Source organism: Struthio camelus, chromosome 7, assembly GCF_040807025.1.
Source record: "Struthio camelus isolate bStrCam1 chromosome 7, bStrCam1.hap1, whole genome shotgun sequence".
NCBI classification, from domain to species: Eukaryota; Metazoa; Chordata; class Aves; order Struthioniformes; family Struthionidae; genus Struthio; species Struthio camelus.
In genome coordinates, this window is record NC_090948.1 from 14,407,598 (window position 1) to 14,429,153 (window position 21,556).

The window sequence follows — 21,556 nt, forward strand, 5'->3', positions numbered from 1 at the left end:
AATTACTTTACGTTACCTTCTAATTCTCTCTCCCCTTCAACAATCAATTTCTTCTAAAACCAAAACTCCGCAGGAAAAACTTCACAAATGACTGATTTTGACTTAGATTTAGAAAGCAGCACACTTTTTCCAGCTAGAGGTAGCTCTGCTTTTATTGCCACCTTAAAGATGAGTTCTAATGTTTCTGGAAGTATACTCTGACATTTTTTCAATACATTGGGAACGCAAATCAGGGTAATGTTTGTGTTGACACAAATAAGCACTTTTCAAGGGTTAAGTCATCCAGAGAGGGAGGCAGAAAGGTAAAGAGAAGAGAAAAATTTGCCACTAGTAATATATGTAATGATTTTTTAGCACTTATGGAATATCCACAAGCAAGGACAGAATCTCCTTTATTTTAAGCAGGCAGAAATGTTAGTGCTATAAAACTGCAGGAGCACTCTCAAAGGGTATCGTGACCTTCAGGCCTGCTAACCATAACTTGGTCAGGAACCACCAGCAGTAATGCTGGGAGTGCTGGCCTCAGAATGGGATAACCGCTCAAGAATTGCTCATTTCTTGAGCAGCTTTTGTCCCCTCTGCTGAACTCTGTTGTGGTTCTTCACTTGCAGGTATAAAAGCTAATTCAGGTCTGTCCCCATGTGTCACTGGCAGAGCAGCAGATAGATGCTTTCTATCTGGATTGTGTATATTTGGCAAGAAGGTTTCTCAAGATCATAGCTGAACCACAGACAGCAAGAACCTGCATATTAGTTCAATGGCTCCAACCAAGCATTAAGTTGGTTGTACTTTTTCCAAGAAGAACTGCAGGCCATCCTACTTTCTTCTAAAATGAATTCATTATGGCAATATAAACCAGGTTATAACCAGTTTTCTATACAGTCAGTGTGTATGTGTGTGTGTGTGTGAGGAGGAGGGTCTATGCATTCATCTTCTGCCAAATAACTTTTGAATCTGTCAAACAATTTAACCAAGTTTGACATATCTGCAGAGAACTCAGAAATACTCAGAGCTTATCCAAAGTGTCAGAGAAAAGATTATTGGCCATTTCTGTCTTGAAGGTGGATAGCTTAGCTTTACTGACCTGCCCTGAGGTGGAAGGGTAGAAGGGAAATGTTTAAACACAGCCCTTGTTTAGGCATTTGAGTGCTTGTAAAATGTCCGACTGTGTCATGCTTTTAAAAATTGCACACAAGAATGAAGATTAAAATCCTAATAGAAATTGTTAAAGTCTCTTAGGAAGTCTGGGGGAAAATGGGTCAATGCTAGATGTGAAACAACCTTCAAATCCACTGACAGGCCTGTAGCCATAACAGTCTCAATCCAGCAAAGATTTAGGCAAGTCCAAGGGGCTAGGATTAGATTTCTGTCAGTACCTTGCTGCTTTCCAGAAATGCCACAACATTTAAATGCCACTGGAAATCCAATTAGGCACCCTTCTTAGACAAGCTAGCATTTAGGATCTAATGCGGTGCGGTACAGGCCCAGCAGGCAGGGCTGGGCTGGGCCAGGCCGAACTGAGATCAGTAACGCACATTGTTCACAGCCTGACTCATCTGTCAGTTCACCTCCCTGGGTGCATCAAAGGAGGAAATTCATTATATTGTTCCTATACTTCAGTTTTGCTCTATAGCCCTCTGCTGGAAACCAAACAGCACTGAGGGATTTCCCAAAGCCAATGGGGAGATGCTACTTAGCTTATTACAATGTTGCAGGTCTCCTGCCAGCCAGGAGCATCTCCCCATAGGCTTTGGGAAATCCCTCAGTGCTGTTTGGTTTCCAGCAGAGGGCTGGTTGAGCTCTCTCTATGCTTCATCAGCGTGCTATATGGACACAACCCACAGAGTTAGTGTTAAAGCCAGGTATATTAACTCCCAGCTTCTTGTGCCCCTAAGCGCGAGTGATGCATAGCAGCCCTGCCTGGCCTATGTCGCAGCAGGTGTTCCCATGGGACAGAGGTATTCTGCACTGTCAGCACGATACTCCTGCTGGTTAAGCTCACCTCAGGGCTGTGGGCGCATTATCACATCACATCACTGTTATGAAGCTCCTGTATGTAAACCTAGAGAAAAGCAAGGCTTGTCCACATGCAGGTTTCTACCAACAGCCCCATCTTCTGCATTTCAACACAATGACTCGCTCCTTCTGCCAGAGCCACATTGGGCATAGCTTTAGAGGTTAAAAGTTTGATCCAGAGCACAAACATACCAGCACAACACAGTGAAGCTACACAAGGCATATGAAGAGCAACTGAGAGACACTAAGCCTGTGGGTTTGAAGGCATGGGTTATATATAATTAGAGCTGTTTTCTCACAAGGAGAAGCGGCTGATTAATCTCCCTGCATTAGCTATTACAAGTAAGATGAGAAAGCCTCTGCTTCCAAGGTTAAACAGGCATGGAAAAGGGCTGCTACAACAGCAATAAGTAATGAATAAAGAGGAAAAAACAACCACGCTCCAACTTGTGGATTGGCCCAGAGAGCGTTTTTGTTGAGAACTCCCTTCTGACTCTGGTTTGAGTGGCAGGAGCAGGAAGGAGCAAAAGCACCACTTTGGGGAAGGAAAACATATGCAGAGCACTACAGGAAGGATGGTATTAAGCAGTAACGTCTCACTGTTGGTGCTCTCATTGATTCTTCAAGTGTTCTGAAGTTGACAGCTTTTTTCCTCCTTTTCCCTCAGCATTCCTATGCCTTTGCTGGGCATCACAGGGGTGACTCACGCAAATGGTTTGCAGTTTACAGGAAATATTACCTCCTCCCTACTCTGCTTGTGGCTGTTCAGTGCCCTCTTCCTTGGCTCCGTTTCCCACACAGAGGTGGCTTTTTCCATTGGCTCTGCCAGGACAGAGTGGTGGCTCTAAGATGCAAACCTGCAGCACATGCTGTGAGCTCTGAGACTGCAGCCTGTGCATCAGGAGACAACTGTGAACGGTACAGGAAAGGCTCGATATCCCAGCTCTTAAATGTAAGATGCATTTTCTGCTTCCTCCTGGACTCAGATACAGTGTTACTGCACACTGTTAAACACTTGTCACATTCCACCCCAGATGCAACTGCACCTCACTGACAAGTTTTATAATTCCTGTTTCAGCAAGTCAGCAAAACGCTTCAGGAGGGAAAAGTACTAACAATGCTGTATGGCACTACTAATCTGCTCAGCTCAAGCAGTAACTGGCAGCCCTGTTGGCTTTGGACTAGCAGTGGAAAAGAGTGCTTCCATCTTATTAGAGAAATCAGGGACAGTTTAGTAAAATGGTATCTGATTTCCTGCCTGTGAAGAGACTGTGTTTTCATCAGCCCTTCCCAAGTGAAGCCAATGTCCAAGAAACAGTGACGAAATCATCAGGCTACTAACAAAGAAAGGAGAAGATAAAAAAACAGCCAACTCTCAAACTCTGACAATGGAGGGGGGACATTACAGATGTCATGACAGTGAAAAAATGGGGAGAGCAGGCCCAGGAGATGTATGCACATACTATGCCTAGCACATGCTCTCATACACAGCCAGACACGTCTGACGAGCAGGCCAGAGCTCAGCTTCCTTCTGCAAATATCAATGACAGGTGATAAACGGAACAGGGTAAGAAGTCGAGTTTTCCTTTTCTCTTCCTTTTTAATTGATTAGAAGGAACAAAAAAACCCACGGGTATTTGTTTGGAGTTCACCTAACTGTTTCAGGAGTCCCTAGCCTGCGACATTTGAGACTTTTCATATCAGTACCTCCAGTAACCAGTTCCAGCACAAGGACCACAGGCCCTTCTAGCCTCTTTGGACAGGCTCTTCTCAACAATTCCCCCAAGCAAGGGCCTTCTGCCCTAGCCACAGGAAGGCATTCCCATTCACCCAAGATCCCACCTAACTTACCAAAACTCAGCAAACTTTCCCAGGTCTGATAGTCTGGTATCACCATGCTTCCCTCCACGTTGGCCTCCTACCTTGCTCTTAGCCTCAATATAAGGGATCTTAACACAATAATCAGGAACAAGAGGCTGGACTATGTCTTGCACTGCAGTACCAGCACCGTTGCAAGGACATCAGTAAAGCTGTAGGGAGGTGCGAGGAACGCAGGACACAACTGGGCCCCTTGCCTTGCTAATTTTAAGCATCCATCCTGCCCCTAAATTTGCAGAGATTCTACAATAGCCTTGTCCTTAATGAACCCTGACTTTTAACTTCTTTGCTTGTGCCCAGAGCAGTTTTCATACTTGGTGGCACAGCAAATGGGAACAACAAAAAAAGTCACCGCTATCCTAGAAACATAAACATAATAGCACCAACAATTAACTTTCAAGGACAAAATACAGAGTAGAGAAGGTGAGTAAACACGATACTTGCTGTTCAGTCTGATCCCTGTAAGATTTTAACGGGAGCTCAAACCAAATGGCAGAGCTGTTACACTGCTTGATCTTTTTTTATTATTGTTCATTTCATCTTCCTCCTCTCTACTGACCAAAGTTTAGTATGTGTGTTGTCTACTTGGCCTCTTTAGACTAGTATCACGTATCCTTTACGCCCATCCACCATGGAAGGAAAGACTCAGCTCATTCCACATAACTTTTCCTTTCCTTTGAAGACTTGGCCAAACTGTTGCGTATTCATTACCATGTCAAAAACCGTGCCTAAGGCCTGCATTTCCTGGTGTGCTGTAACGGGTTCAGGACCCCAGCTGTGTGCTGCGGGATTTACAGCACTGATATTTAATAGTAAATTATAAGGCGGGATATTTCATTTGCTTTTTTTTGCTGAAGAAGCATATTTATAATGGTACACTCCAGAGCCAGGAAACAAAGATGGGGAGAGCACAACTTTCTGTTCAGACAACACAATGAAGTCTCCTGGTTACTGTGGTCTGGCCTTAGCCACTTACATTTTAGATGTCAGTCTCTGTTCTTAACCCATCAGTGGATCTTCCTAATGTCACATCTCCCACTAGTTCCCAATAATATATTGGAGTAAACTGCAACATGTCCCCAGCATGTTTATGGAAGCCAATTTCCAGGCGTATTTACTAATAGCCTTAACAAGCTCTAAACAAAGCAGAGTAGCTAATAAAACCAAAGTGTTCTGCAGTTAGCAATTGCTGGAAGTTTGCCATGGGGATCCCATCAACACCATTTCAGCAACAGGAGCTTCATCAAGCCCACGCCCTGCTTCCAATCTAACAAAAGAGCCTAGCTCCATCTTCTCACATACCTCACATCTTAATGCCTCCTCTGCACACGCTACCCTGATCCTGCAAGCCAATGCCCACCACAAAGATATAGCTGCTTCCCCACATCACTCCAAATCAACAAGATCTTCCAGCAGAAAATCTCCTGGGAAGACTGTTGCAGTATTTGTACATTCATTCTGAGCTACAAGGGATCCATATAATGCTGTGGGACAAGGCTGGTTTCTGTTCCAGCTTGCATATTGCCCAAGTTCCTAACATCCACAGTAAGGTCATACATGAGCCAAGAGAACCTAGCTCTAACAACCCAGCTTCAATCAAGAAATCGTTCTGCCACCCACCCCAGTGGGGCTGTCATTCTTGCAACTGTTTTTTTCAGGACAAAACTGAGTTTTGAGTTTTCAGTATCAACATTCAGTTTCAAAAATCATGAGCTTTCATGGGCAGTAAAATAAAACAGCTTCCTTTGGTTGTGCTTTTTTAAGGCTATACTTTCCCCCATTCTTCTCCCTCTCCTCTCAGCACCTTGCCACTTACAATTTTATGCAACAGACCTTGCAAATTTAAACAAGGACAGGCTAGATTCATAGCTAGGTGGGAGGCGTCCAACTAGCCTACCTGTACAACACAAAGTGGCAAATAAGAACTCTGACGCTTGCATAAATCCTAAATCAGTCAAGTCTTCCATTGGGGCAATTTGCTGTTAAGTACACATCATGCAGAGAAGACGTAAGATAGGAATCCAAAGCACTGCGGTCACTATAGACAGCGTGGTCTTATTATGCCAGTTAAGTGCAGCGGGCAAGGTGCCTCAATGCCAATAGTCATAATGGTATCTGGCCTAATTACTCCCTGTGACAGAAGAGGCTTTTAGACTTCTTGTCCTAAATGATTACCTACAGCACTCCTGAATCTTTGAAAACAGAACCTTTACTCTCTTGAGGATGTATGTCAGGGGTGAAAACACATTAAAAACATGGCCTGGACATTTTCCAGAGTAGCATATAGGACTCCCAGCAAAATGCTGCATAAAGTCTTGACGCACCGAGAACACATACCCAGTCTCCTCTGAGCTTGGTTCTCGCACTTGATGTTTTCCTGCTGTTTACAGGACACACAACGATCAAGTGCAGCACAGGACACGCAAGCCTTGTGCTATTGCAGAGTTAATTTGTGTCTAAGGAGAAGGCTGCCCATCAGTGAAGACCCATCCACATGCAACCAACCCAGGTGCTCTGCTGGAAGATGATAGCTTTAACTGAAGTTTGCTGATCCACAAGGGGGTTGGAGCAGTAACTGCTCCAGACAGGGGTTGGCAAACTGGGCTAATTCAAATGCCTGAAGTGTCACTCTTCTCTGCTGATAATCATGAACTCCACTCTGCAACACAGCCATTCCCTGAGCTTCCTTTGGGTATCTGAGATGCTCTGCATAAGCACTGCTCTAAACCAAAAGGAAAACCGAGATGTCAAGTGACAATCTACTAAACATCTGCAGCATCAGATTTGGATTGTGCAACCTTTACATAAAATCTGTACTCTGGAAGGGACAGCACAGTAATTACATTTTTCTAAGTAGTGTCAGCTGTGTTTAAAAGCCACAAGATAAATTGGGGGGGGAAAACCTGCACAGTTTGAGTTAAAGCTAGTAAGGGCATAAATAAGCCCCTCTAATGTCTGTGTGCTCGCAGACTGCAGCCTCCAAGAGCACATAAGCTGGTAGGAAGCATATTTATTGGAGGAGCTTCTGTTAATTCTTTTTCCTCTTCAAATGTCTTTCATATCTGCTTTCCTACTTGAAGTTACACAACCATGCACTTCCTCAGTTAGTAGGTTGGGGCAGACTGCATTGGGGTGGGGGCTGGGGGGAAGATAAATTAGTTCGATTTTCCTCCAGAACAGCTCTGAGACACTCAGGACCTCAGATTCCAGGAAAACCGTAAACTACCACCTTCTGCTATTCTACCTTACCTCATTGCCATGGCAGACATCACAACAGTCTCATGCATCTCATAGCAACCATCTCAGCACTGCTAGAACTGCAGCCTTGTCCTTAAACTGGGATATTCTGCTTTACTTTGTTCCCTCTGCAAGCTTATTTCCTGGAATTATGACCAGTTTTGCAAAGACATACACATCCAAGCAACACAGTGGGCCATAACTCTTTTAATACCCTGTTTGGGGGGGGGAGGGGGCGGGGGGAAGAAGTCTGCCTTCTCCTATGACTACTTTTGAATCAAATACTCCTGTCTCCACACCTAAAGTCTAGGGGACTTTCAGCATCTAGGAGAGCTTCAAAGCTGTCCAACTGCAAAACAGTTTCTGGAAGCAACTGGGAGAGTCACAACACATTTATTCCTTCCCCAGCAGCAAGATGACAGCAGTACGTAACACTCAGACTGAACTCTTTCTACTTCAGTTCTCCAATTTCATATACATCTTGACACATACAGCAAAGCTTTGAGTTCTGAAGCAGTACAGCAAACAAGCATCCTTCTGCTCGGAATATGGTTTGTGTTAACTTTACCCCATACGCCAGCTTCTAGGATAATTGAGATTAGGACCTAGAATTAATAGAACTTATTGCAAAGAAGGGTTATAACCACAAACCCCCTTACAAACCTTACCCAAACTGGAAACCATTGCTAAATGGTTCCATCAGCCACAGCTTCAGCAGGGGTGAGTGGGTGGGGTTGTAAGTCCAGTGGTTTGGCAGTAGTGGTCTCAAAAGAGGAAGGTAGTTTACACGAGGATAACTGTGTCTTAACTTCAGAGACCACTCTTACCTGTTTAGCCTTGATAGCACCTCACTCCCCTCTGCACAATAAGTCCAGTGACTAACAGCTGCATGAAACAAGGGAAAAATAACTGTATTTAAAGAAATCATTGTTTGCTTTATTTTCAAGACACCAGGATTACATTTTTTTAAGCCAACTCTGATGGGGTGGGTTCAGTGACTACTCAACAGAAACACTTGAGAAGAGGCCACAGGGTCACCTCTGAGTCAAGTCAACGTTTTCCTCTACATGATATATACCACCACCAGTGACTTTCCACCTCCCACCTGAAGCCAACACATCCTCCTCCTGACCAGAAGGAGGGAATTCACAGGCTTCTCAGCCTTTTCAGCACGGATTTATTCCTATTGCAAAACACACCATAAAGAGCCCACACCAAACTGCACTATGTTCCCACAGCTCACACTGAAAAGAAGCACTGCTCCTTCAGCAGCACGTTCCCAGTGGCACCTCAAAGCCCATAATCACATGCCTCGGGGCTGTTCTTCAAATAGAGCTGGAGGTAGCCTTTGTATGTCTGTGGATCAGTCATCGTAGCCTTGACAGCAGGGTCCTCCTTCATAGCCTCCATCCAGCGTTGGAGCTTTGGGGTGTGACTCAAAGAGCTATGGGAAAAGGAAAGAGACTGAGTAATGCAAATGGGAAACCAAGAGAGCATCAAGGAAACAAAAGAGCTTGAGAGGTTCTGTTTTACTGCTTGTTTTGCTTTCTCCCTTCCAGCATAACGTTAATCTCAGAGAAGGTGACGGAAATAGGTATCAAATCACAGAAGATGGATTGGCATCTGGAAAGTAAAGCAGTTCTTACAGAGCACAGCTGAGCAAAAACACAGATAGGTACCTCTTGTGCACGGTATAAGCATGTTTTCACCTTCACTATCCCTGCTGCAAAAGACACTTTGCTCTGTTAACTATTCTCTCCTTTGTGTTGAGGGTAGAGGCTTGTGCCACACTGCCTCCTTCTGGAATGCTTTGTTAGCGGCGAGTCTCTAAAAAATGCTGCATGCAGCTTCTGAGTCCTCCTCCCAACCCCAGAACCCCTTCTCGCCTCTGCACTGTGTACCAAGATAAGTGTTGTGCAATTTGTACTACCTTGCAATCCAGCAGCTCAAAATCCAGGCCCAGTGTCTAATGAGGAAATTCATGATTTGACTAGTGGATTAAATCCACAAACCTGCTCTGACACACATTTGAAAAAGAGACTATGTGGCAAATGGAGTAGTGTAACTTATTCTTTCCATTCTCTTCTGGCAGACGGACCCTAGTACTTCATATTCCAATTTCCAACTCCAAGTTTAAGAGTCTAATTCATACACAACTTCTCCAGTTAGCTCCTAAGACTCACCCAGAAAGCATCTTTTCTTAAGGTAGTATGGCTCAGATCCTCAGTCATCCAAATACTTTCATGACTCTAGACCTGTGCTCCTATACTGCTTGTAATACTTCTCTTTCCAGTCAAGGGCCACACAGGAAGAAAGGCAGGCCAGCAATCCATCAGTAAAACTCTTTTCAGTGCCAAAAGTTCCAATACTAAGGATTCCCTGCATCTTTCTTGTTCCTCAAGAATGCTTTAGGCACCAGGGTGAGACTCCAACTCATATTCCCACTTCATCACCCGCTTCCTTTGACATATCAGACTCTCCTGCCCTGCTTTAACCCCCAGCTACAAAATAGTTCTCTTCTGCCACCATTTTCCTTAGTTATTCCAACACCATGGTAACTGAAGCTGTTTAAGAATATAATAGACCAAGACATTTAACAGGACTGCTTCTGTTACAACAGGGACAGGATCTATTAGCTACAGCAAGGTAGGATACAGTTTCCCCATCTCACAACAAAACCATCCTCCTTTGTCAGCCCAGATTTTCTGAAAAGATTCCCTTTCAAATCAAAGGTTTTGGACCAAGAAATTTAAATCTACGTCTCCATACCTCTATCCTCATCAAATAAGGCCCATTTTCCATCTATGGTGTGGGAGCGGAAGTCCTACATTTTTACCACTTCTTCCAGCTCTGTCCAAAGGACTTGGTAAGAAACAGATCCAGTGAAAGTCTTTTTCTAGAAGATCCCTGAACAACTCATCTCAGTTTTGAGATGCTCCCCCTTCTCCCCAAACTGTAACACAGCACACGCTTTCTTCAGCGATCCCCAACAGTGGCCCATGGCTGCAAAGTGTATGCAGAGAACATTCACACTAGGGCGCTTTAGCGTCCGCTAGAAGGTAGGCAAAGTCCGTGATACTCACTCCTGCAGCTGAACTGCCTCCAGACGTTCAAACCAGGGCCAGATCATATAGTCAAACATGGAGATGGAGTCCCCACCATAAAACACAGTATTGCATTTGGACAGCATCTGTTAGGGGAGAGAGATGACAGTCACCCTCAGAAGGAAAATTACATGGCACAACCCTACAAAACAAAACCAACCCTAACAAAAAACCCACCTCATAGTGGAATGCAGGCATACTGAAAGGATCAATCAAGAAATAATGCAGATACAGCACATTTTTCCTGTGTGTGGTTTCTGAGGAGTCAGAACTAGTCAGGAAAGCAGCTGTAATACTAAGTTTAACTATTTTATATACTGTTAGTCAGGCTCTTCTCCACTGCCTGTTCAAAATCAGTTAAAATATTAATCACTAGCAATTTGTGGCTTGTACACAAACAAAAAGGAGCGCACGATCTCCAGCAGTTAGTAATGATTTCTTACTTGTAAAAAAGCAACAGCACTGGAGAATAACCAACTATAACCATACATATGCATTTCTAGAGCAATAAAACAATCTAAATTTAGCATCCAGATAAACTAGGACACGGTTTTTACAGAGACACTTTTCCCATGGCATTTGAGTCCAAGTGGCGTTTGGAAAGCACTTCTAACGTAACATCTAGACCTGCGTTTAACTGCAGATGCAGAGGGAACAGGAAGCAAGTATAACATACACATACCCCAGAGAAACAGAGCCCCAGTATGGGCTCAGCACAGAATGCAGGGCAGTAAAGAACACAAGACTACCTTGCACTAAGCTCTCCTTCTACACTTATGTTTTGGACACCTATTTTGAATGCCACAGTCACCCAAATTAAAACACTTTAAAGAAACCTGAGACCCTTCTTTCAGCAGACTAATACCCCAGTTTTTGGGCACTTTGGTATTTTTAAGATGGAACTCAAGAAAGACCTTACGAATCCTTGTCTTTCTGGACACATACCAAAATAATACCACAGCATTCATTCCCTGCCCCCTATCTCATGATCTAGTAGAAACTCCAAAGCAGTCCCTTCAAGAAATAATGTCAAGATATTTGAATTACCAGCTGTCTGGCAGAATATAACCTGACAGCTGTACAGTTCCAGAGACGGGGACACAGCTCCCTCTGTCAGGTAGCTAGACAGGCTGCTGCGTCAGTAAGCTAGACTCAGAAGTGCTTCAAAACCACTTCACTTCTTGAACATCTTCTGCAATAGGCTGAGTGAAGCCTGCACGGCTGCGTCCCTTTCTCCTATCCTCAGCTCACCTTGAGCTGCTGCTGCTGCAAAATCCTTCAGGGTATAGTAAAATAGAAACACTGAAGAAGCAGCAAATATCTCACTGCATTAATAAAGTGGGATGAAGGTTAATTCTTCCTTAATGTTTAATGGATTTGTATTTCAGAGAAGTGGCTTCCCTCAAGAAATAACTTGTCATCTGCACTACCCTAGTATCAGTCTGATTAGACAGACAGACTACCCTGAAAGCAGTTCTGGTTTGATAACTTAAGGGGGGGAGGGAAGCAGAATGTGCAGCACTGTTAAAAGAATTAGGAAAGTACTGAAAAGCAACTGGAAGCTTTGCACCAGAGCAGAAATATACTAGAAGAATACTTCTTACTCCAGACAGACAAACATTAGTTGTGGCTGCTAGAAATGCAAAGGGAACGGGTTTGTGATAAGGGAATCTGACAGCCATTCCGGTCACTGAAGAACTGGTACTGACACAAAGGCAGCATTGTGAAGTTCCTAATACAGCTTCAAAGCCACCTGATGCTTTCTGGAGCTCAGGTGAAGTTGGGTCACACTGCTGTAGCAGAACATGGCCCTGGGCTGGATTTCTGCCAGGGACATATTATACTCTGCCTCCAGCCCCATAAAGCAGAGAAGACAAAGATGAACTCTTGAAGGAAAAAAATTAAATCTCATCAACAATGTATTTGCATGCATTGATTTCAGCAGAGCTACAGCACAGACGTTTTTCAGCAGCTCAGATTCCTTAGCCCTTGCTCTTAGAGCATGCTGCAAGACCTCCTTTCCTCCAAAGCAGAAAGGAGATGTTTAAGACAATAGCATAGTTAGCCAGCATTCAGAAACCGCTAGGAGTGCACAGTAGACTTCATCACACAGATGAAACTTAGAGTAACTTCCAAGTAGCTAAACTAAGTGTGCTATTCAAATCCTAGGCCAAGGGGAGTTAATTGCAGGATTGTTCATTGCTACAACTTCCAACTGCAGGAGAAGCATCTCATTCCAAAACGTGAGAGGAAAAAGGATATGATACAATAACTGTCACCCTGCTCATTACCATGAAGTGCTCTTACCTCTTCAAGTTTGCCAAGCTTTTCAACAAACTCTGCTTTCAGTGCTGAGACGTCCTGTCCATCTTTGACTGCAACACAATACTTGAAGACTATAGGTGATAGCTAAACAAAGCAAAAGGAGAAAGCTTTCAATACTCTTATTACAGTAATAGTCACTCAGAGCTTAAGATAGTAAGTCAGATCTTAAGTTGTTATTAAAAAGATAGATAAAGTCCATTAACAAAAAGCTGATACTTCAGAAGAGTTAAGCATAGCCTGAAAGGAAGACTGAATGCAAAAACCAAACACATTTTTGTAGTGCAGGAAAAGGACAACAATGAAAAGATGAGCATGTTTCCAGTTTGCACACACTACCAGAAAACAGCTATAAAAGTGGCAAGGTGCACAGCCTTTCTTTTCCCAGATACACACTTCTGAAATCTTGCTACTTTTTGAACACGATGGAGATTTACTCTAACATTTAAGGTACTTCTAAGAAACAGAGGTGCAGTCCAGGATATACAGACTTCTGCAGACCTGTAGATTTTCTAATTCGGCAATTGCAAGAGAAATTAGTGAAAAGTACAGAAACTTGTTCAGTGGCCAGGCTTAATTATAGGGTCTTCTTAAAAGCTCACATATCACTATTTTTCTAAGATCTTGTCATTCATACCACCAACATGCACTGCACATTTCATTTCCTGCAATAACCTTCCCTGTAAGCCTCCTGCCGTTATGTCTATTCAGAAAGACCTGTTGTAAATACAATTCTTTTATTCCCCCTTCTTTGGCCACATCTTTCTTTTTGCATCTTCCACTGGTTCCTCTCCTCTGCTGCCTCATATCCAAGCTAGCTTCCTTTACTTTCTAAATTCTTCAAAGCCTGTGCTAGTCATATCTACGTTTAGCATACTGAGCAGTTACCCCTCCTTCCAGGCAGCCACAATGCCAGCCTCCATCCCCCACTGAGAGCCAAAACCAGCTTCCTTATATGCCTCCACTGTCTACAGCCACCTGCCATTTTTTGTCCTAAGCTCTCTTAGTCAGGCACTCTTCAAATTCTGCATTCACAGAGCACTTCCCACAGACAGGCTTAGGTTAAAGTACAGCAATTGTCACCGACTAGGTGTCAACCATTCAGCTAGTTTGGTCTACTAACCTTCCTGCTATTGTTGGACACTCAAAATCCTGCCTCAGTCTTTAGCTGGCTTAGCTGTCCTCCTGCATCCCTGTCTTCATGTAATTGCTGGCAGGAATTCAGATGCACAGCTGTTTGTATGAGTAAACAGTAAGATACTCCAAATGTTGGAGGTCATTTAAAAGCTTTTCCTAGCTACAAGACCTGTCTTAAGACATGAAAGAAGCATTGGCAATGCAGCTGCAGTTTTGTTTTAGTAAAGCAAGAAACACAATCCCACCCTGATCACATAGTACCTTTGAGAAGTGTTCCAGGAGCATCTTCTGAAAGGCTCGCTCATATGGGTCTGAGGGCATCAGCTTCTTCCCTGGAAATGCTTCATCCAAATACTCACAAGTGATTGGAGACTCATAGATCAGTTGGCCCTTGCTGGTCTCCAGAACAGGAACCAGCCCAAAGGGGTTCTTCTCGAAGAACCAGTCAGGTTTGTTCTTCAGATTGATGTTGATTACTTCATGGCTGAAGCGTGAAAGAAATAAGACACAAAAGAATTAGTTCTGGTGCAGTACCACTCCATACCATGAAAAAATGCGATCATTACACCTCAAGAGCGACTGTAGTAAAGAGGCTGAATCCTTACTCTCCTGCTCTCCCTAATCTTCCCTGAGGTCCTTCACTTTGCGGGACTGGCCCTCTGACACTTAGAAACACTATCAGGGAGCACTTCCTTTATTGGGGAAAATCCATACTGACTTACAATGAGTTGTTTATTAAGCCACCAAGACACAGGAACAGACTGCATGCATTGAAAAGAGGAAGCCCTTCCAGTCATACTAAAATAAATGTCAAGCTCTGAATTCAGTGCACACTTATCACATGCAAGTTCAGGGAGCTTCTAGGCAAGAAGCATTTGCTTGTGAGCAAGCTGCACTCCAGTTAACTGCAGTAGCACTTTAATCTGGCAGTACCTCAGAGAGCATATCAGGAGAGTACACTGCCTACTTATTTATCTCTCTAGCCTATTGCCTCACATAGCCAAATAGACACTACTAAGAAAAACAGAAAACCTGAATATAACTTATGCTTTATTAGCATAACATACACAAGTATGACCCCATAACGTTCCCAGCAAACCCATATGTCTGCTAAATGCAGCTGAACCTTTTAAGCAACTGAAAGGTTGCCAGAAAAAAAAAAAATCCAAAATCACTATACTAAAACAAACCTTCCAGCCCCCAAATTAATCAAAAGAGACTAAAGACAGAACTAAACTTACCTGGAGTTTTTAAGGCACTCTGAAATATTACGTTTCTTTGAAAGAAACGGTTCTCATTTTGACAACAGAGAAGAACTGAGTGGTAAGCATTCACTATGCCAACAAGGACTCCAAGCCCAGTTAAAAAGCCTTTGGTAGGCCTGGAACTTGGTGGGAATCAGAAATACGTGAAAAAATTTGGTACTTTGAAACTGTAAAGTTAGTCATATCATTTAAGGGTCTCAAAAAAGAAACAAGATAAATACTAACTTTTAGAAACTCATTACAGAACAGGAATGAGAAGATATATTATATCACAGTACTTTCCCTCTGAAGAAAAGGTTCTTTGTTCTGTAGGACAAACTTACATATTGCATTATTGTAAGCAGTAATTTAAAGAAACACTGAACATTCATACTTCCCAGAATTTTCACAGCAACTTACATTGAAGCAAAATAAAAACAAATAAACAAATAAAAAAAAACCCACCCACTCACACTTTTAGGTGCTATTCACGCTTACTCATAAAACGGCTCAACAGCTGTTATTGCCAACAGTCAGGATTACGACAGATACAAAAAAAAAAATCAACTTAACTTCTTTGCTAATGATTGACTTCAGGCCTTTACATAATCGATTTCACCACACACTAATTCAGCAAGGCCCATACCTTCCCCCCAAATAAGTCTTAAGGGGTGCCAAGCTTTATAGCAAAATCATCCGCTGAAACCACTCTACATCGCAGTGTTGAATTAACAGCAATTTAGGAAAGCCCAGGTTAGAAACGAGGCTCGAACCCCGCCGCGTGAGCCCTCACGGGCCGTCCCCGGAGCCCAAGGCGTGGCGGCGGCAGAGGGTCGCGGCGCCGGGGGGGGAAGGCACCCGGCGGCCGCCGCGTCTCTACCCCGCTCCGCCCCACCGAGGCGGCCTCACCTGATGCCCTTGGCGCGGAGGACGAGGCGCGCCCTCTGCGCGAAGGGGCAGAACCGCATGCTGTAGAGCCGGATCACGCCCTCGGGCACAGGCCCCGGGGCCGCGCTACCTGTGGGGAGAGCCGTTACTGACGTTACTCGCCGCGCGCGCCCAGCCCAGCCCAGCCCAGCCCAGCGCCCTCGCCCCCACCGCAGTCCACGGCCGAGGCAGCACCGGAGCCTCCCTGCTCACGGAGGCCGCCACTTACCCTTGCCCAGGCAGCGGGAGTGATCGCCCACCATGTTGCGCTGCGCTGCGCTGCGCTGCGCTGCCGTGCCGTGCCGTGCCGTGCCGTGCCACTGCTCTGCGCCCCGGCCGTTAGGGAGGGCGGGAACGGCCGCCCCTCGGCGGCGCTGGGGGAGGGGCGCCGGCACACGCCCTGGCGCGGCCGTTGGGGAGGGCGGGAACGGCCGCCCCTCGGCGGCGCTGGGCAGCTGCGCGGCTGCGGACCTGGCGGGGTGTCGGGCCCTGCCTGTGCTCGCCGGGTGTTTGTCGTGCAAACGCAGCGGGGTTCACGGCTGCTTGTGCTGAGCACAGAGGCAAACACGAACCCTGGCGGTGTCGGGACACGCGAAGGGCAAAAGAGAGAACTGGACCACGGGCAAAGTACGCCGGGCTCCTCTTTGCCCCCTGTTCAGTTGAGGTGAGGGCAGTTTTTCTTGGTGTGTAATCAGTGGTAATGGAGGAGCTTTCCTCTAACGGAGTTCAGGCAATGTCCAAGTTGATCTGCGATCCCAAAAGTAAAAGGCATCCCTTGAGTTCCCCATTGTTCCACCTAGCCTTCAGCTCAGAGCTGTGCATCAGTAGGAAAATGTATTTTTGTAGGCCCAAGACTTAGGGGGACAGCCTTAGCTGAAGCGAAGGAGAGTCCCTGCCTTCCTGGCCACAGTCATGTTGCTGTCAAAATAGCCTAAACTATTAAGGCTGATAGAGGAACTGAAGCTTCTTGAGTCTCATCGGTGGATCCATGTTTGCGGAACAGGAAAGTTCAGCTTGTTGGTGATTTTTAGTTCAGTTTTGTCACTGGAGTTGGGCCCCCAACATCATGTCACAAAAGCTAGTATACTTTCTGCGGTCATCTTTTCTGCAGGCAAGACATAGGAGGCTGCCACTAGTAAAGTGACCGTGAATCAAACACTGTACTATTCATCTGAAGCATAAAGAATGAATTGAAAAGAACAACCTGATTTTTGCTGTCATTGCTATTTGATTATGTAATTAGTAAGCAGTGCAACAGTGAAAGGGTGTGGTAATTTATTGCCCAAGCCTGCCATGCCCTAGATAAATACAGGCTGTACACTAAGATACCCTTGGTCAACAAAATGGTTTTTCCTACCCATAAAAGAACTATGTTACAGGGCATATTTGTTGTTTCTCTATGTCCATCCATAGGGAAGTTTCAGCAACATCTTGGGACATGAAAAGGGATAATTAATTTGAAATTTCTCTTAGTACTTAAGAGGAACACGGACAGTGCCTGAGAACTGCAGGATCTTATCCTGCAAAAATACACCCATTTCTTCATGCTGTTTTGGTTTAATGTGACTTATAGAGCACCTACATAGACAACAGCTAAGGTAGAAACTTGCCCTGCTGTCTCTAGACCCACTCTTCTCTCCATCGCTGCTCCCTAATGCTGTGAGTGCTTGACACACAAGTTTTCTTTCGTTTGGAAACTTAGCATGCTGCTTTGAAACAGATCAATAATAACAATGAATATAAGCAAGCATGAAAATCTGTAACACATTTCTTCCCTTAGGAAAGAAAAAAAGGAGACGTTATTATTGCTAACTCTGCTTTTAAAACCCTTGGAGGTTTTTACTATGCTTCAGTGCTAAAAGCCATAAATATGCAGAGAAAGACTGTTATTTCTATTTCCTTATCTTTCCCGTGGTTAATTTTTAATGAGTTATCGTTATTTGAAACATCAGGATTGTCCAAAGATGAGCTACCATGGATATAGCATCTCGTGAAAAGGAAAAAAAAAACAAACAGAATAAAAGAACAGATACAGTTATTGCACTCAGTGAAAAAACAAAATCCTTCTTTGAATGCGAAAAGCACACGTGCAGCGCTGTGGCTGGAACAGCAACCAGCAAGGTGACAGAGGCAGAGAACTACTAACGTTTTTTCCTGAGGCTTGACCATTTGTACGCCCAATAAAACTATCTGGTTTGTCAAGAAAGGAATAGTAATTAGCCAGGTTAAGAGGCAGCTGGATGACGTCGGGTGACTTGCAGACAAAATTGCCCCCTCGGCCACTGGAGCCTGCCTGAGCGAGAATTGCTGGACGTGCTCCAGAGACCTTCTTCTAACTCCTTTTTACTGAAGCGCCCGACAGCAGGACGCTTGGTAGCTTAGGACGACCGAGCGGGGCACAGCGGGCGCGACCACCGCGCATGCGCACACCCGCACACGCCTTCGCTTGCGGCTGCCGGCCTTCTAAATACTTCCCGCCCGCTCATTGGTTGCTGGAAGCGAGAGTGCAGGCCAATCAACAGCTTGCTCTGAGCCTGGCACGGAGGAGGTGCTGCGCCGACCAGTAGCAGAAGCTGTTCTTGTTGCTAGGAGACAGGCATACACAGTGCGGTGGCCGAGCGGAGTGGATGGAGGCGAGCGGCGAGGCCCGGAGCGCGGGCCAGGCCCGCGGGGAGCCCGGTGCCGAGGCCTCCTCGGCTGAGGAGGCCTCGCTGGAAGTGAGGTGGGGGCCGGCCGGAGCAGCCCGCGCCCCACAGGCTTCAGGGCCCCTCCACCTAGCAGGGTGTCCGCTGCCCCCCCTCCGCCCCCAGATCCCGCTTCCCCCGCCCTGCGTCTGCTGGGGGCAGCCGCGGGCGAAGGTGGCAGGCGGAGAGGGGGGAGGCCGCTGTCCTGCAGGTCTGTATCGAGGCGGCAGGAAGCGAGGGAGAGAGGGGAAGAGCCTTAGCACTGCAGCATCTGGCTGGGATTGCCCCTTTGGAGGGCTCAGGTGAAACTTAGGGTTTTCTGCCCTCAGCACAGGGAGGGCCTGAAACTCTGAGCAAGCAGCCCTGGCTAGTTTTAAGCTGGAACTTGATAAAGTTGATGAGACGTGTGTTGTGAATTGTTAACACTTCTCTGTTCTTGTATAGTGGTTCTGGCAGTGCAAGTTTCTGATGAACTCTGAACACCTGCTTTTCTTCTCAGCACTCTGCCTTGTGAGCCTGTATGTTTGAGTCTTGCTCAGGGCCTCATCTCTCTTTCCTATCTTGCTCAGACAACTTCAAACTCTGGAATTAATTTCCTTAGCTCTTCTGTATCTCCTGAACTCCACTGGCTCTAGTTCCTCCTGCTTTTATCTCACAGAATCTTAGTCTGCAGCTTAGAGATTTTCATATTTCCATCTTCCACAAACATTACTGTACCTGTATATATGGAAAAACATAGCTCTTCTAGAGCTCTTGGCTGTCCCACAACTTGCTTTTTGATTGTGAATAATTGTGAATTAACCTCTCCTGCCCCACCTTGGTTGAGATTTTCACAGAAGTCTAGGATGTGTAAACATGTTTTTTTACCATGTAATGGAAATAGGTGTTTAAACTTACTTACGAGTTTTACGTATTTTACCTATTTCATCTACTGTTATGGCTAGTGTGGAGCGTAGATCCATAATTAAAGCTGCAGCACTTTTCAGTGGAAAGAGAATTTGTTTAATGGATTTATTAATCTTCTATTAAAAGGAGAAATAGGCTGCAGCCTCAACTGTTTATTTAGGAAGTAAAAATGATCCCATCTGAAGTGTGTCACTGTGGTTGAGAGGAGACACTTACGCAAAATGATATTATTTGCAAGAGCTATGACCCAGGTTATGTGCTTTGTGAAAACAATATTAGTGATGGAAAACATTACATAAAATAAAAAAGAATTTAAGCCCTCTTAAATGTCAAGCAAAGCACATTTCCCTAAAATAGAAACATTCAAAGTTTGTCTTTCTGTTATGCATTATAAATTACTATTAGCAGTAGTAATATGTCTAAAAATTTTAGAAGAAAATGACAACGATTATTCTGCAGTAGCTGATTGGAATACGCTGCTTTGTGTTTTCAGAAAACACAGAACTTTGACAAAACTGACGTTTTCATATAATATTTTGTTTTGAAAGAACTAGTGTGTTTCAACAGGAAAATACTTGGTTACAAATTTTCCAAATAACTCTAATTACTTTGTTCCATCTATTGCACCAGGCAGCAAAATTTGTGGCCGAAATAGTTCTGACATATAGTGTTTATGCAGGATTGGAGATAGGCACAGTGTGGAGGACATGTGGGTGAGTCAGGGCTAATTATGTGACCTAGTGGGTGCCCTGCATCATGCATAGTTGATGGCAGATAGCAGCCCCAATCCTAGTCCCAGTAAACCTTCACCTGTTATATAAGGCTGCAAAGTTGTGCTGTTATCCTGTTAACTTTATCCCTGCATATGTATTTTCTAGACTCTGCAAACAGAAGTTAAAAATTCTTAGTTCTGCTAATTCAGAACCACTGCTGGAGAAAAATGCAGAGTTGGTCCTGTGAGCATTCATAAAGCTCTGCTTATGTGCCACAGCATTTCATGTATCTATTGCCTGTGTAGAAGGGCCGGAAAAACACTCGTGAGCCGAAAAGCCTCTTCTCTATTGCGATGGTATTCAGTTCATCTGCAAGAACACGTGGTCAGTGTGCTCTCACTGCTCCCTGGCTCCGCTTACTCCTCTGGTGTGTAGCAATAGTCCAACAGCAGAAAATAGAAAACTACTCAGAAAGGATAAGAAGAGAAGTTATTTGTGGGCATGAATATCTTAAGGCTAATCAGAAAAACGTTCCTAACCCTGAGATCAGTGAGGTTGTAGTACAGACTTAGAGTAGAGGGGATCAGCAGTCAAACTGATCTTAAGATAGGGTTATGTTCATGAAAAGAGTGCAGAAATGCTGCTTGCAATTGCCAAGGGCAAAGGTCTCTTCCAATCCAATGCTCTTATTTGGAAAAAGATAAGAGACAGAAAGCTTCTGAATAGGAATTACAAGAGAGTAGCATATTGTGCACAGAGGGTGCATGGTACGCTGCAGGAACTTTTCTGCCTTGGTAATGGCAGACTGAACTGTGCCGCGGTCAGACATACTCATTTAGTGGTGAATGCACTAAGTCCCTTTGATAAGGGGATCTTGATATTTATCCATCACCTTACTGACAGGTAAAAACCTCTGCAGGCAATTATCGTGAAATTGTCGGTGTGCTGGAAGTTCATATCCTGACTCCTCTTCAGTAATTTATTTTAATCCCTGTGTAACACAAGAGTGTTTACATCTGAACTTTTACCCTGTTAAAGTACTAGTATCTTTAATGCAGAACAATCCTCCTAGTTAAGTTCATACAAAGAGAAGCTGCACCTGTGTAGTTTTTATTTTATGGGGATGAGATGAACTATGAAATTGTAGAAAAGATTAAGTGTATATATAATTGGGTCCACACTATAGATTGTACTTGCTTGTTTATTGCAGAAAAAAAGGCATGCTCTATTACTATGATATAGCAGTGTAAAAACAGACTGTGAACTGAGGCTAACTTTATTTTTAGTGAAAACTGAAAGAAATAGAAACATCTCTCCCTGCTCTTACGACAGTTCTTTGTGCTCCATCAAAGTAAGATTGTCCCTATCTTTTTGAAAACTCTCCTCTA

At 44.5% G+C, this 21,556-nt stretch overlaps 2 protein-coding genes across 8 annotated transcripts in view; one reads left to right on the forward strand and one right to left on the reverse strand.

The window, feature by feature from the left end:
- The window catches only part of GSTO1 (glutathione S-transferase omega 1), a 44,851-nt gene extending 28,391 nt beyond the window's left edge, over positions 1–16,460 (reverse strand). For 4 of the 5 annotated variants that reach the window (XM_068949703.1, XM_068949702.1, XM_068949704.1 and 1 more), the window contains exons 1-5: positions 16,095–16,246; positions 15,848–15,956; positions 13,956–14,178; positions 12,543–12,644; positions 10,215–10,321 (exon numbers count right to left, since the gene is read on the reverse strand). In XM_068949703.1, coding sequence (XP_068805804.1) covers positions 10,215–10,321; positions 12,543–12,644; positions 13,956–14,178; positions 15,848–15,956; positions 16,095–16,128 — 575 coding nt within the window. In that variant the 5' untranslated portion in view covers positions 16,129–16,246. Of the gene's footprint in view, positions 1–8,041; positions 8,576–10,214; positions 10,322–12,542; positions 12,645–13,955; positions 14,179–15,847; positions 15,957–16,094 lie in introns of those variants that run through there. The other variant, XM_068949705.1, reaches the window with a different exon arrangement.
- A 1,970-nt stretch (positions 16,461–18,430) lies between these two features.
- Positions 18,431–21,556, forward strand: part of CFAP43 (cilia and flagella associated protein 43) — a 50,958-nt gene continuing 47,832 nt past the window's right edge. For 2 of the 3 annotated variants that reach the window (XM_068949694.1, XM_068949697.1), the window contains exon 1: positions 18,431–18,587. In XM_068949694.1, coding sequence (XP_068805795.1) covers positions 18,493–18,587 — 95 coding nt within the window. In that variant the 5' untranslated portion in view covers positions 18,431–18,492. The remainder of the gene's footprint in view (positions 18,588–21,556) is intronic. The other variant, XM_068949696.1, reaches the window with a different exon arrangement.